The 15,231-nt window shown below is 41.9% G+C and overlaps 1 protein-coding gene across 5 annotated transcripts in view; it reads left to right on the forward strand.

Moving 5' to 3' along the window:
* Positions 1-6,139: 6,139 nt before the first annotated feature.
* The window catches only part of RIC8B (RIC8 guanine nucleotide exchange factor B), a 103,403-nt gene continuing 94,311 nt past the window's right edge, over positions 6,140-15,231 (forward strand). For all 5 annotated transcript variants that reach the window (XR_006220204.1, XR_006220205.1, XR_006220206.1 and 2 more), the window contains exon 1: positions 6,140-6,828. Coding sequence is in view for 2 of the 5 variants with exons in the window: in XM_042993095.1 (XP_042849029.1) it covers positions 6,745-6,828 (84 nt within the window). In the remaining 3 variants the exon portion in view is untranslated. The remainder of the gene's footprint in view (positions 6,829-15,231) is intronic.

Here is a 15,231-nt window from a genome sequence, read left to right on the forward strand (position 1 = left end):
CTGGGAAATTCTTGTGTGTGCTAAATGAAGGCAGTTTCTAGGCCGGGCACCAGATCTTCCCCCACACTCGAAGTGGCATTCCACTCACTCTAAGTTAACAGCAGACTAGCTTTCCCTCTTGTCCTTTCCCAGGGCACATACAAACCAATACATTATCAGGGACCAAGATTTGGTCATTCTATACAGAAACAGGAACAAAAGAAAATCAGTAATAATGTAAAACAAAAAAAAAATACCAGGTCACGGGAGGATTTTTATTACCAGGTTGAAAAAAGGCTCTGCAGGGGAGGCGCAATGAGCCAAGTATTCACCAGAATGAAGTCATTTGAAGGGGGGAGGCGAGGTGAGGGGGGACTGGCTACCTCTTGCTGTTCAGGTCACTACCCTTTGACAGCGGTGGCCTCTGACCTCAACAACCCTACAATTCTGTTTTGACTGACCCTGAAACCCATGAAATTCAGATGTAGGCACTGCCCAAAAGTTGAGATAAAGCTGACTAATATGGGAAAAGCTCCCGGTATGTGCCCCCAGCTGAAAGGAGCTGGCAGTTCTTTGGCGGTAGATGCAATTTATTCTGTCCTCCTCCTTTCAGGGAAATGCTAATCCTTCATAGGCAACTGGAGGGGAAGACTAAAATGTGTTGATGATGAATGACAATAATCCTTTGTCCACTTCTGCCTCCTCCTAGGGTTGAACCTTAAGAGTTTAATCAAATGTTGGTAAGTAAATTAATGCTTTACTGCATAGAGTTAAAAAGGAAGTGGTGGGAAGAAGGGCTGTGAGAATATATTTTTTCTGACATGTGAATCTCAAATACTTAATTGCAAAGGCACTGATATGGGGCATGTGTGTGTGTGTGTGTGTGTGTGTGTGTGTGTGTGTGTGTTTTGGGTGTTTTAGTCCCCTTATTTACACATGCACACATAAGACAGTATTCGCAAACTGTCTTATATTAAAGTGTATCAGTGTAAAGACATTAACTTCAAGGTTTAAAAACCAAAGCAGTGTGCTGGAAATGCTTTTCTGTTGTTAAACATCAGCGACATCAAAACTCATGTGTTTGTGCATCAATAGGAATAACATGACCTTTATCCCCAAATCTTCACATCATTGTGCAGGAGGCTGCATTTCTCATTCCGGTTCAGCTAACAATTGAGTGGCTACTCCACACCAGGTGTGCTGTGCTGGCCACTTTGACAGCCATCTCTTTTAACCCTTACAGCCTCCTCCAAAGTAAGTGGTATAATGCTTATCACAGTTGAGGAAATCAATGTTCAAAGAGGAAGAGTGACTTATCCCTGAACACCCAGGGACAGAGGTAAAATTCAAACTAGTCTTTTGGCCTTCAAGTTTTCCTATTGGATACAAAAACCTGGTTTCCAGAGGATTTTAATGAATTTGACAAATGATAGGCTTCTGAGAGGCACACAGAGAGTCGGGACTCAAACCCAGGTTTTCCAATCACCAGCCCTGGGTCTTTTGCCACATTACAGCATTGCCACCCAAAGCGCTGGGTTTTCCCAAGAGGTGTTTGGATGGGATTCCAAGCCAGCAAGATGCAAATAGGTCTGACCTACATTCCAGCTCTTGGATAAATAAAAACTCCTAAAGGGCAGAGCCCATTTTGTGTGCTTAATTTGAGAGTCCCACTGTGGACAGTCAATATTAAACAAGAATAGGTACATTTGCCAAGGACTAACAGCATGGGTTCAATTTTAGCAATTAAAATACTGGGAATATGACTGAGGATCCTAATAAAGGTGCTGGAAGGCTGGATCGAGTAATCATAGATTTATAGGAGTTAAAAAAAACAACTTTGAAGTCACCCAGTCCAACTCTAATTTTATAAATGAGACCCTGAGAAATTAAAATAATGTGCACAAGGATCTGACACTGGCTGGCAACTGACCCTCTCCTGTCTCCCAGTGCTATTTAACTTTTTGGCATATGGCATAGTAAGAGAATGTTTTCAGGAATGTAACATGCCATAAACTGAAGTTGGATTGGCTGCCTATGGAGTCATCATTGATTATGAAATGTCCTTCATATTTAACTTTTACTTATCCCACTGACCAATTGACCTCTAAGAAATCCCCATTGATGGCTTTCAAGTTCAACCAAGTCAATATTTCTCAATAAGTGTCTCATTAATTTTGTCCTCCTGAACTTCTTTCATGGCATTCCCCCCTACCTGCTGGCCCTCCAAACTGCCTCCACCATTCTTTCTTTATAATTTGCCTTCCCCGAGAAGGCTTCTCTGCTTCCTTGTCTTCCCATCAATGTTCATCTTGCAATTTCCACAGTACTTATGTTCAATTCCTTTCTTCCTATTAAAAAACATTCACTTATTGCCTGGGTGTTTCCTATATCCCCAAAGGACAGGATCAATTGTTTCTACTTTTTTTTTTTTTTTTTTATGGTGCCTAAGACAATGCTGTGCTCCAAAAAACCACCAAATAGTTGTTTAGGGAACAAATCATGTTGATTGACTTTGCTATAAAAGGGAGACCCTGTTATTGGTAGAAAATGAAATTAAAATCACTTTCTTCTGCTAGGTTATTCTGAATTCTCAAAGACTAACAAGTCACATGTACATGAATTTGATAGTCTATCAAAAAACTAGGTCAGGGGCGCCTGGGTGGCTCAGTAGGTTAAGCGTCTGACTCCTGATTTCAGCTCAGGTCATGATCTTGTAGTTTGTGGGATCGAGCCCTGAGGGCACAGAGCCTGCTTGGGATTCTCTCTCCCTCTCTCTCTCTCTCTCTCTGCCCCTCCCCTGCTAGCATTCTCTCTCTCTCTCTCTCAAAATAAATAAACTAAAAAAAAAAAAACCAAACAACTAGTTTGGTGGTTGATAGTGTATCAAAATATTAGTCCAGTGGTTCTGAACCCTGGCTGCTCATTCAAATCAACTTGGAAGCTTTTAAAACTACCACTACCCAGGCCTCACCACAGATCAACTGAATCAGAATCTTTGCAGGTATGCCCAAGCAATGATTTGCATATGCCATACTGGTATTTGATTTGCACATATTGATTTATACAACCTCACTCTTATGAATAGATTTTTCTAAAGAATGAGCATGATCAGATATGGTTTTCTTGTTGTTCTTAGAATCACAAAATTTTAGAACTGAGAAAGAACTAAGATAATATCTGGACCAACCCCTTTATTTTACAGCTGAAGACTCTGTGGCTTAAGAGAGTTTGAGTAGCCTGATACAGTGGCGAGATGATTGCTGAGTGACCAGTCATATCCTGAATTAGTGGAATTCTCTGAACTCCACACAAAAAACATTGTGTGTATGTGCGTGCGTGTAAGATTTGGATTTTAAAAGCTGTTAGCACCAGGTACTACTTAAAGACCAATTTGGCACATTCCATCTAGCCCGTTGTCATGGCAGAGGAAATGTCACAGTGGGATATATCAAAGTCCAAAATAAATGACTAGTATATATTTGCAGGCTTTTTCATTGGCCCCAATCCATAACATTTTATGCTATCAGAGCCCAGAGCACTTCTAGCCCTGAACTATACCACTTATTAGCAGATTTACTGCTTATGAGCAAGCTAATCAACACCCTGAACTTCCCTTTTCTCTATAAAAAGGAAGACCGTGCCTGTCCTATTGACCTTTCATTTTTCAGCTATTATAAGGATTAAATCAGATGATCTACGTATGGATGTCTTGAGAATAGTAAGGCACTGTGTATATATATGTATAGAATTACTATGTTGCTATCTTTCAGAGCAATGACTTGTGAATAAATGTGTTACTTTGATTACCCAGGCTCTAAACCCTAATTCCTTGGTACCATGCCACCCAAGAATCAACAGGAACTGGAGTTAGTGCTGGACTAGAGACTCTAGTCACTGAAAGTACCCCGTAACTAAATATTCAGGGAGGTAAAGTGATGTAGTGACCCAGGATTTAGCTAGTCTAGGCTCTAGTCCCAGAGTCTGCTTTTAACTATTGACTTTGGACAAATCACTTAATTTTTCTGGGACCAGAGTCTCGTCAGTGGTCAAAAGATGACTTGAATTAGAGTCAAAGATCCTTTTGATTTATAAAATCAGAATATTAGTGCCTAATTAAAATTACTAAAGTGCAATTTCCCAAGCCGTTAATTGATGTGGTTTCACATTTTTTAAATCTCTTTTTAGAAGTTCAGGGTTGGAGCCTAAAAACATAAGCCTATTTCTGGTAAATAGACATTTTGAACACATGTGTAAGACCCTTGTTAAAAGCAACATCTCTACTCAGATGCTTTATGCTTGTTAGTGTCCTGTCCTGATGCCCTTGCTCCACAAATAAATATATGGTTACCCAAAAGGCATGTAATACACTACTGGACACAGAGTAGGTATCCAAATACTGTTACTTTACAGCTTGCAGTAGGAGTCCTAGCTCTTATTACTTAACTTGTCTGAGCCTGTTTTTGTATTTATAAATGGGAAAACAGTACCTTCTTCAATGATCCACTGAGATAGTGTATATTAAAATGTAGAAAAAAGCGGGGTGCCTAAGTGGCTCAGTTGATTCAGCATCCAGCTCTTGATTTTGGCTCAGGTCATGATCCCAGGGTCATGGGATTGAGCCCCGTGTGGGGCTCTGCACTGAGCGTGGAGCCTGTTTGGGATTCTCTCTCTCCCTCTTTCCTTCTGCCCCTCTCCTCCACTCATGCTCTAAAAAATTAAAAAAAAATGTTTTATAAACTGTTAAAAACAATTGCAAGGTATTACGATTACCTAAGGAATGCAGACTGCTCTCAGTGTATTTTTTTAAGAGACAGATTAAAATCTTTCTGCATTAGTTTATCATGGACACAGCACCTACTCCAGTGCCTGGCTCAACAGATATGCTCAATGAGTGTCTGCTGCGTGAAAAGTATAATCCGCAGAAAAATCAAAAGCTCCATGAGCTTAGATTCCATATTTCTTTTTCTCTGCAAATTCCCAGAGCTAACACAGCATCTGACACATAGAAGAAGACAATAATTATCAGATGAAAAATTGTTACCCCTCTAGTTCCTCTTCAACACAGCTCAAGAGGTAGACGTGGGCAGAAGAGGCACCAAAGACGACTTCTGATACAGGCTGCTTGGAGTGGGACTGGAAGTTATTTGGAAAATTCACCCACTCTCTAATAGCTTGGGAAAGCAAAAAAGCATAGACTCTTGAGTTCCACCAAGTTCAGTTTCCAAATTGTGCAATCTGGGTAAATTAATCTATTAACCCCACCGAGACTGTTTGCTCCTCTTAACCTGAGAATAGTACCCACCTCATAGAGTTAAGCACTAGAATGGGAGCTCCCTAAGGGCAAGGACTTTGAGGCCCACTGCATCTACACTGGACAGTACTGAACTATATTGAACAGTGCCAGACACAGCAGAGGTTCTCAAATACTTGTTGCCTGACGTTGTGAGAAACTGACGGAGAGGACACAGGCACAGTATGTAACAAAATGTTTGCACGTAGTAAACACTCAGCAAACGTGAACCTCTTCCATCTTCACTATCCCCATCACTACCATTACTAGCACATCGGTAGTATGTGACTGGCAGTCGGAGAGCAGTCACCTTTGGAGAAAGACCCGGATTCAAATCTAATCTAATTCCCCATTTCCCAGTTTTGTGACACAGGACATATCACTTAACCTATGCTGGTTCCTTTGGTTCCAGAAAAATCTCCACGTCGTGAGAATCAGAAGCTATATGGCAACGACCTAACGCTGAATCTGGAGCCCTCGCGGCACGCGATACGTGGCAGCAACTATTACTAAGGAAAAAAAAAAAAAAAATCCCCTTTTCTCCAGATAACTGCCTGCAATTTCCCACATTACTGTAGCTGAATACGTAACATGACCGCAAACAAGGGGAGGAAGGAAAGAATTTCAAAGAGACCGAAACCGCTAATCAAGAAAAAGAGGGAATTAAACCGGTGTTTGACAGTTCCCACCAAGGGGTGCTAGTTTCCCCGACTGTCAACCTGTCCGACCGGCCAAGGCTCGAGCAGGACAACCAGCTCTGATAGGAACAAAAAGGAGGCAGAGCAGACGCTTACACCCTCCCCCTAACGGTCTCTTGGTCGCTAGCCGCTGGCCTCTGGCTGCCGCGGGACTCCCGTTTCCGGCCCTGACCGGACCACAGCTCCCAGCATGCCTTTGGCGGGAAGTCTTTTCCCGCTGGATGACTACTAATCCCGGCATGCCATTCGGTACTCCAGTAAATTAGATGGAAGAGTGGAATGACCCCAATGAGCGCAGGGAATTGTAGTCCGTTTAGCTGCTGGCTTTTAGAGGGGCGGGGAAGAGCCGGGTCGCTCTCGTCAGCTGAGGAGAATGATTCATAGAGGAGGGTCAGGAGAGAACAGTTCTGGCTGCGAAAGCCCACTTAAAAGGCTGGACTCTTCCGCGAGGGAGGGAGAGGCAGGAGAGTAAGCGAGGCCTCGGGCCTGACCTCGCCTCAGGCCGCTCGTCAGGCCTCCATCGAGTCCTGGGCCTTGTCGGGGGCGGCCGCGAGGCGCCGGTTGCTGGGGGACCGGTGACGTCGCGGGGTGAAAGTTGAGGGGCGGTGACGTCGGCCCTGCCCGGGCGGAGGCTGGCGGGTTGGAGGCAGGAGGGAGGGAGGGAAGGAGGGAAGGAAGGAAGCTGGGAACGAGCGAGCGAGCGGGGGCGCGAGGCGTTTACCTGGAGGCAGCGGCTTGGGCGCGCTGAGCGGCCGCGGCTCCCCCGCACCTGCGGCCATGGATGAGGAGCGCGCCCTCTACATCGTCCGGGCCGGCGAGGCGGGGGCTATCGAGCGGGTCCTGAGGGATTACAGCGATAAGGTAAAGCGCCCTGGCCCCGGGCGTGCGGTAGAGCACCCCCGGGCCGCCCTCGGGGCTTGCACATCGCATCCCTCCCAACCCCCCTCATTCCGGGGATGCGCGCTGCTCCCCCCCAGAAAACGTTTCCGGCTTGGGCATGCGTGTTTGTGCCCCCAGCCTTTCCCGTGCGTGCATCCTGCATCCCCCTGCCCCCACTCTGGCGCCCACTCCTCTGATTCCGGCCCAGCCGACTGTCCCACGGTTCTCCCCCCCCCAAGCATGCAAGTCACACCCCCAGAATCCGTAGATGTGCGTCTGTGCCCTGTGTCCCACTCTTGGATGCATGAATGCACGCGAGGCTTCCTCACCTGTATGGCATGAAAATCTGTGTTTCCGTGCTTAAACACGGCTCTTGATTAAGCATAAAACGCATCAGCCACGGTGGCAGTTCTTTCTATACCTATAGCAGTATATAGTTTTCAAAGCTTGAGGTCTCATATATGGTCTAACTTGATTCTCAGAGTGTTTACGGGGTAGAGGGTGTCATCCTCCCCATTTTGTAGATGAGAAAACCGAGGTGCTAAGAACTGAAATCACGCCAAGGTCATGGGCATACTATGTTGTAAGTAGGGGGAGATTCAGACTCCTAGCAATAGCTATTCTTTGTATCGCGGTAACAGCTTTCCCATCCAGTATCTCATTTAATCTTGACAGCAGTCCTGTGAGGTTTCATCTCCTTTTGCAATTGAGATTCTGTATCAGTTAAGTAACTTGCCCAAGGTCATACTTGGGAGCTGGGACTCCAGCCTAGGTCTTCAAACCATTCATTGTTCTTTCCACTTTACAGCTCTGCAGTAAAAAGTATCTTGTTGTAAATCCCAGCCACTTCTCTGAATGTTTCTCCAGGAACCGTTAGCTCTCCATTACTTTTTCTTGCAGGAATTTTACGTGGTCACTTCAAAAGGTAGCACAGCACACCTTTATTCTTCCATTTAGAAGACTACTTTATAGGGATGACTGACCACTCACTTCTGTGAAAACACACTCAACCCCAAGTCTTACCCGAGAGACAGCACCTTCCTTCCTTTGACTGACTTGTACTCCTAATTTCCGCTTCTGTGTTTGCTGCGTGCCCACCACTGCGCTTTATTACACTTTGTACGATTGACCTGCCAGGGTGCCAGTTCTGCTCTGGGTGGAGAAGGTCCCAAAATAAGATACCTTCATTCCCATTGAACCTTCCCCAACAACCCTGTGAGGAACTGGTGGTATTCCCCATTTCACAAATGACATTTAGGATAATGTTGCCGTTGAGAGATGGGGCTACGATTCGAATCTCGGTTTTCTAATTGCTCTTTCTACAGTACTGTGCTACTTTGTTTCGGAGGATGGATGGATGGATTCAGTTCTGTTCGTATCTTAGCTCCTTCACTTTCTTTTTTTTTTTTTATTTAAAAAAATTTTTTTAATGTTTATTTTTGAGAGAGAAAAAAATTTTTTTAATGTTTATTTTTGAGAGAGAGAGAGACAGAGCATGAATGGGGGAGGGTCAGAGAGAGGGAGACACAGAATCTGAAATGGGCTCCAGGCTCTGAGCTGTCAGCACAGAGCCCGACGCGGGGCTCGAACTCACAGACCGCGAGATCATGACCTGAGCCGAAGTCAGACGCTTAACCGACTGAGCCACCCAGGCGCCCCATCTCCTTCACTTTCTAATATGCTTTATTGTTGCATATCTGCCTAATTTGAGAGAAATTCACTTGATACATGGGTGTTCATATTACGGAGATGATATTCATTTAACTTGATTTAAAAAAAGATCGGAGGCAGCTACAAACTAATGCTCAAAAGAAAGAAATAGTGTTGAATCAACTAGTATTTATTTTGCAGTTACTATATGCCAGATATCTAGCAATCAGTAGGAACTTTCTTCTTTAGGGACGGGAGGAGGAAAAACCTCTAACTGGATCTTACCACCTTCTTCAATATTTCTCCTTCCCTCCAAGACTAAACTGATTAGAACTCCAGATTTGCTTCCTTGAGTCTACCTCTTCCCCTCCTTGATCTCCCTCCAGGTTGCTTTCTGTACACCGCTCCTGGCCAACTGCTATCAGAGCTTAAGTTCTGGACCTCTCCAGCTCCCCTTTCACACTGGGAATGTTTTTAGAGTTGTAATGCCCAGTGTATATTATTTAAGATGCTATTCCTGAAGTACTTTTTGGGCCAAGCCTCAGAATGCTCTGACTTGATGCGAACCGGGTCAGTCAGCTCCTTCAGGAAAGAGCTCTCCTGTTTAATGCTGATTATGGTAGGGCTAGCATACCAAGAAAATCGCTGAGGTTCATGTTGTTGGTGGGGCTTTGCTCCTCAAGGCGAGAGAGACCTTGGAGGCAGATGAATAGGAAGGGAAAGTATGATTGCGGTGGTCTGGCAGTAAGAATGGGGAGGTGGAATTAAATTGCCCAGCTCTATGGGATATGGAGTCTGAGATGCTGAAAAAGTAGCTGAACACTGTGCGCTTCATTTTTCTTACCTGGAAAAAACGGATTTGAGAAATGTTTAGAATGAGAGGTGATTGTGGGGCATCGAGGAGTCCAACCAAGAACAGAAATGAATCATGTACAGAGAAAGTGATTGGGTCATTGTTTAGGGGAGGAGGTTCTTTATGCTACTTTATTTCTCTAATAAAGCCGGAATTTGAGACAGTTCTAGAAATATGGTATACACATTTGAATAGGATATGTCAATATCTTGGACCATGTAAGAGGACTTTTTGCTTTCCACTTGGAGGTTGAGTTCTGACTCTTTGAGTTCGTTCCACAGATTTTTGCAGAGGAGCATGTTTAATGGCTCAAGATAGTGGAAAGAAGGTAGAATTTAGAGTCAGATAAATCTTGGTTCAAATCTGCCTTTTATTGGCTTTATGACTATGGATTTGTTATTTTAAGCCTGGGTCATGGCTTTCTTATCTGTAAAATAGGGATAATATTACCTAACTTATTATGCACCTTTAATTAACTGAAGTTTAATGCTGCACACTGAGCACAGGGCACCTAGGAGGCGTTTACTCAGTGAGTTATAGTTCTAATAGATCAAGGTACTCAAGACGTCTTGTGGCCATAGCACAGGCTCTGGAGCCAGACTGCCTGACTCTGATCTTCAACTTAACCATCCATGTAGCCTCAGACAAGTTAACTTAACTTTGCTGTGCCTCAATTTCCTTACCTGTCAAACAGGGACAATAATAGTACCTACATCATAGATTTGTTGTCAGGATTAAATGAGTTATATGTCTAAAGCCCTTGAAACAGTGCCTGGCACTGAAGAAGAACCCCTAACTTTAGAACAACAAAGGCAGGAATTAAACATGTAGCACTGAGTTGATTTAGCCTGATAAAAATAATTGGGGAGTATACTCCATAACTTCTCATTTTCCTTGACCCTTACATTTTCTAATGGGTAGCAAAATACCTTGTACCATGTTTAGAGCCACAGTTACCTATCTGGCTCCAGGTAACAACATCTGATTTCTGTGTTTAAAGAGACTGTAATTTTCGAGCCTTCTTGCTTCATTCACTGACTCTTGTTATCCTGGGGAGAGGGAAGATCTACTATCCCAGGAAAAATTAAACTTGTCTGTTTCTCGAGGGCATAATACAAGTTGACCCAACATAGGGAAGTATTAAAAAACAAATAGGAAGAGTGGTTGATCTTTTCCATTTGTCTCAATTCACCTGTTAACCTTTATTGAGTGCTTGCTATGTACTATGTATTATCTGTCCTAAGCACTTGCACATATCATCACATCTAATCCTCTTATATTAAAACTTACGAGGGAGATAGAAGTATTCTCTTTTGCAAGGGGAATAGGAAATTGAGGTTCATAAAGACAAGGTGACTATGAGCTCAAGGGCACATAGCTAGAAGTGGGTTTATGTTGCCTTTACCCTGTCTATTCTGTGTTTTTGAGCACAGAAGAGCAAAAGGTGTTCAGGACCAGTACATTACTTTCTTTGGTTACTGTTGGGTCCTAATCACTTCCATTCTAGTTATAGAATGAGCTGTTAATTATGGGAGGTATGTATTGTTCTAGTCTAGGCTGTCCAAGCTCCTCCTCCTCCTTCAGGGCCTGCTCTGATACAGATTTAATAGAGAGATTGGTTACCCTCATTATGATTATCACAACAAACAGTGATCAAGGGCTCTGAGGTGTACAATATCTTAGTTCCTTGAATCACAAGTTATTTAGACTAGAAGGACTCTCAAAGGTAATTGGATCTATCCCCTTCAGTTAATAGGTGAAGAAACTGAGGCCTAGAGTCATCAACTATAATGATAGCCAGAGAGGTGGCTTGATAGCCATAAAAGCCACCTGGGCATATAATTACCTTATAACAAGCTCCAACAGGATTTCGTTTTGGAAATGTGGCAAATTTATGGCCAAATTAAAGGGAAAAGTTATTTCAGATACAATCAGGTAGATCTCCAAGAGTAGTCCTCATAAGAGAGGAAGATAACACTGATAGCAGTGAGGTCTTCATTTATGTGCTAGAAGAACCTGATTGATCGGGACCTAATATTGAGACAGTTCTAGAAATACAGTCTACACATTTGAATAGGGTATGTAAATATACTGGACCATGTAAGAAGACTTTTTGCTTTCCACTTTGAGGTTGAGTTCCAACTCTGAGCTCATTCCACACATTTTTGCAGAGGAGCATGTTTAGTGAGTTGTTCCTTTGTTATACCTTGTTCTTGTTTCCAGATTGAAATTCTGTAACCTCAGTTACTGGTGTTTAGTTCTAGAAGTAACCTCTATTTGTGAAATACAGCACAACATGTACACACACACCACCCCAGTTAGGCTAATTCCCTTGTATCAGTACTTTTGAGTGTATCTTCTGAAATATGAAATAACTCCTAGTTCTCTAATAGGTATTTGGCCAGATGCCACATCATAGGCCATGCTATAATAACAATAGTGGCCACTTACTGAACACCTGCTATGTGCAAGGTGCCATACATAAAAGATAAGGAAACTCTGACAGGTAGTAAAGCTGAATAACTTGACCAAGGTCACACTTTTAGTAAGCAGCTGGACTGGACTCAAACCCATTGCTGTCTGCCTCCTGAGCCTGAGCTTTTTAGAGCCTACTCATAGGATATAAAAACCTATGGGGAGGAGTCCTTGTGAGTCTGGTGTGTCACTGAGCTGTTCCTAGTTTACTTGGTCTCTAAATTGAACAATGGTTTTACTCTTTAGTTTATATTTGACTTGTTGCTCCTGTTCATCTGGAAATTAAGCACATAAAGAAGGTGAGGTGGTTGACTGTTGGCTAGCAGTTCTATAAAGGTATTTATAGCCAGAAATGCTAGTTCCCCTTCCCTTCTCTTTCAGCCTTAGAAAGGAGAGAGAGTAAGGGTTAGAAGTACTGAATAGGTTAGGTATGATCTAAGTTGTATAAAAGAAACCAGCCTTAGAGAAGCCAACATCTTTGGATCCAAACAATCTTGGGGGGTTGAGCTTCTGAATAGATTGGCACATTCAAAATTCAATTTGTATTGCCTCACATGCCAGTATATTTTCTAATTAAATTAAGCCCTCATGCTAGTTAGGGCTTTTGAAAGCTTTTCTTTCTTTCTTTCTTTCTTTCTTTCTTTCTTTCTTTCTTTCTTTCTTTCTTTCTTTCTTTTTTTGTAACGTTGTGGTTTTATGAGAGGATCAGCCTTGCATTTAAAAGCAACAGAAAATTTAGTCCTTGGTACTATTCAAAATTTTCACCATGAAAGATTAATTCTACGTAGAAACTGTTTAAAAGATATTTTTATAACTTAATGAAGATCTTTCCAAAAGATGATTTATTTCTCTATGCCTTTATCATAGATGCCAGAAAAAGTTGAGGAGAACCACTGTATTGGCGACTAGGTTCATTTATGGCAGATAATTTATGGAATTAATATTTCACATATAATGGCAAAAAAGCCATAGGTTTTTTGGTTTCTAAGTGCAATTTATTTTCATTTGTATTGGACTTTTACTAAGCTTCAGTTTACAACCTTAGCCTGATGTCTGTTGTTTCTTTATCTTTTATCTAGAGTTAGTTTTTACTAAACCCCAGGTCTATAAATTCCCCAGTTATAGCCTTCAGATTTACAACTTGTTCTTCCTTTTTTCTTTCTTTCTTTCCTTGTTCATTCATTGGTTTATCTTTTATTTTTAATATTTCCCTTTTAATTATAAAAATACTGCACCAACAATGATTTTGTCAAAAAAAAATCACCAGATATTCCACTGTACGGTTGCTTTTATTATTTTTTTTAAGGTTTATTTATTTTGAGAGAGAGAGCACGCATGCGTGTGCATGAGCAGGGGAGAGACAGAGAGAGAAGGAGAGAGGGAATCTGAAGCAGGCTGCGTGCTGTCAGCGAGGAGCCCAATGTAGGACTTGATCTCACTGTGAGATCATGACCTGAGCTGAAATCCAGAGTCAGACGCTTCACTGACTGAGCCACTCAAGTGCCCCCAGTTGCTTTTATTTTTGCATTTCAACACTCAAGCCTTTAATGCATCCGTATACATATGTAGGTACTGTCATTGTAGACATCTAGCTTGGTGTTTTACTATTTTTCCACTGATGCCATTATAAGTAATTTTCCATGTTGTTAACAGAGGTTTTTAGCCATCTTTTTTTTATTGCAATATAATATTTTATCAGGTGGATGCACAGCAGTTTATTTCATCAGTCTCCTGTTGTTAGATATTCAGTTGTCTCTTTCTTCCATAATATTAGATAACACTGCAGTGAATATGCTTACATATATGACTTTACTCTCCTTCTGGATGATTTCATTAAGATAAATTCCTACAAGTAGAAGTTCTGAGTGAAAGGATGTGAATATCTTCATGTTTTCTTGTATGTGTTGCCAAATTACTTTCCCTTTTAAAGTTTATGTCAATTTATACTGCTGCCAGCAGTTTTGCACCTGGATTATTGATGCCCATTTCTTAGAAGGCTTTATGTCCTCAGTCTTGCTCTCTCCTTTGATCTGGCCTGAAATTCTCCCAGAATGCTGTACTGTTCACACCTACCTCTGTCTTCCTTGGTTGCCTATCACCTATCTGCCAGTTTAGGTATAAATTTTTAAATCCAAGCCATCTAACCACCTAACATCATCTATTTTAATTGTTTTGCAAACCATATGTGAAGCAGCCTCTCTTCAGTTTCTTCAAACAACCCTTCTTTCTTACCTCAGTCTTCCCTCTGACCATTTCTTACATTCAGAACCACTTCTCTGTCAGCATTTCTCCATCTCACTTAATTTCAAAAATTGCTTCTTCTGCAAAGCTGACGACACAGAACCACCTGTAATGATGATATCTTTAGTACTTTGTGTACTTAACTCCTGATGAGTTGCTAATAAATGTCAGTGTGACCAATGAGGAAAATACAAAAACAAAAAACAGACAAAACAAAGATGTTCAGTGGAGATTGCTTTTAAAGGAAAACTCAAGATTCATAAGAGCACTAGGTTCCTCTGAATAAAACTTGAGAAAAGAATGAGAAATTTTGTGCTCAATTTTTGGGTCCTATCACTGTTTCTGTGGCTGTGGGCAAGTCAACTTACTCCATCCTCTGTTTAAGCTACAGAGTGGAAAATATAGTGTTGCCAGTCATCTCAGGAGAGTCATGACACTTTCTTCGCTTCTGGTTATTTTTTTCCTCAATATCATTGGAGTCATAATCATTATAATCCTAATATTTACTGAGTGTTTACTATGTGCCAGGCACTGAGATGGTATATATATATATGCCTTTGCTGTTTTAACCCTAACAGCAGCTCAGAGAACTAGGTATCCCCTCTATTCACATGAGAAATCCATTGATAGAGATTTTGTTACTTGCTCTGCTAGTTAGTGGTAGAGCCATAATTTAAACCTTAATTCTTACAGAATTACTTTTCTGAAATACCAGTCTATCAAATCTCTTCCCTGTCTACAATTCCCTGATCATTTCTTAGTGCATATGAAAAAGAAAGTACAAACTCAGCAACATTGGAAGACCCTTCCAAATTTCTGTCCAGTTTACTTTTCCATTCTCTTCTTTCTCTACTCTCCCATCCCCTCACATGTCCTATATTTCACTCTGGCAGAGCTGTTTATTTCACAAATATATCATACCATTTCACACATCTGAGTCTTTGTTTCTGTCTCTAGAGTGCTTTCCATTTGCCTCCTGGAAAACTCCTATTCATCCCCCAAGGTCCAGTTCAGATGCTCTGTACTCTATGCAAAGCATTCCAGATTTTCCTGGGTAGGGTTAGTGGCTTGGTACTCTATGTTCTTTTGTCTGTTTTTCTGCTGTAGTCTTTCACACTGCTTTATAATTATTTGCTTACATGCCCATCTCTCTTGCTTCAATACGA

Source organism: Panthera tigris, chromosome B4 (genome assembly GCF_018350195.1).
Source record: "Panthera tigris isolate Pti1 chromosome B4, P.tigris_Pti1_mat1.1, whole genome shotgun sequence".
In the NCBI taxonomy this organism is placed as follows: domain Eukaryota; kingdom Metazoa; phylum Chordata; class Mammalia; order Carnivora; family Felidae; genus Panthera; species Panthera tigris.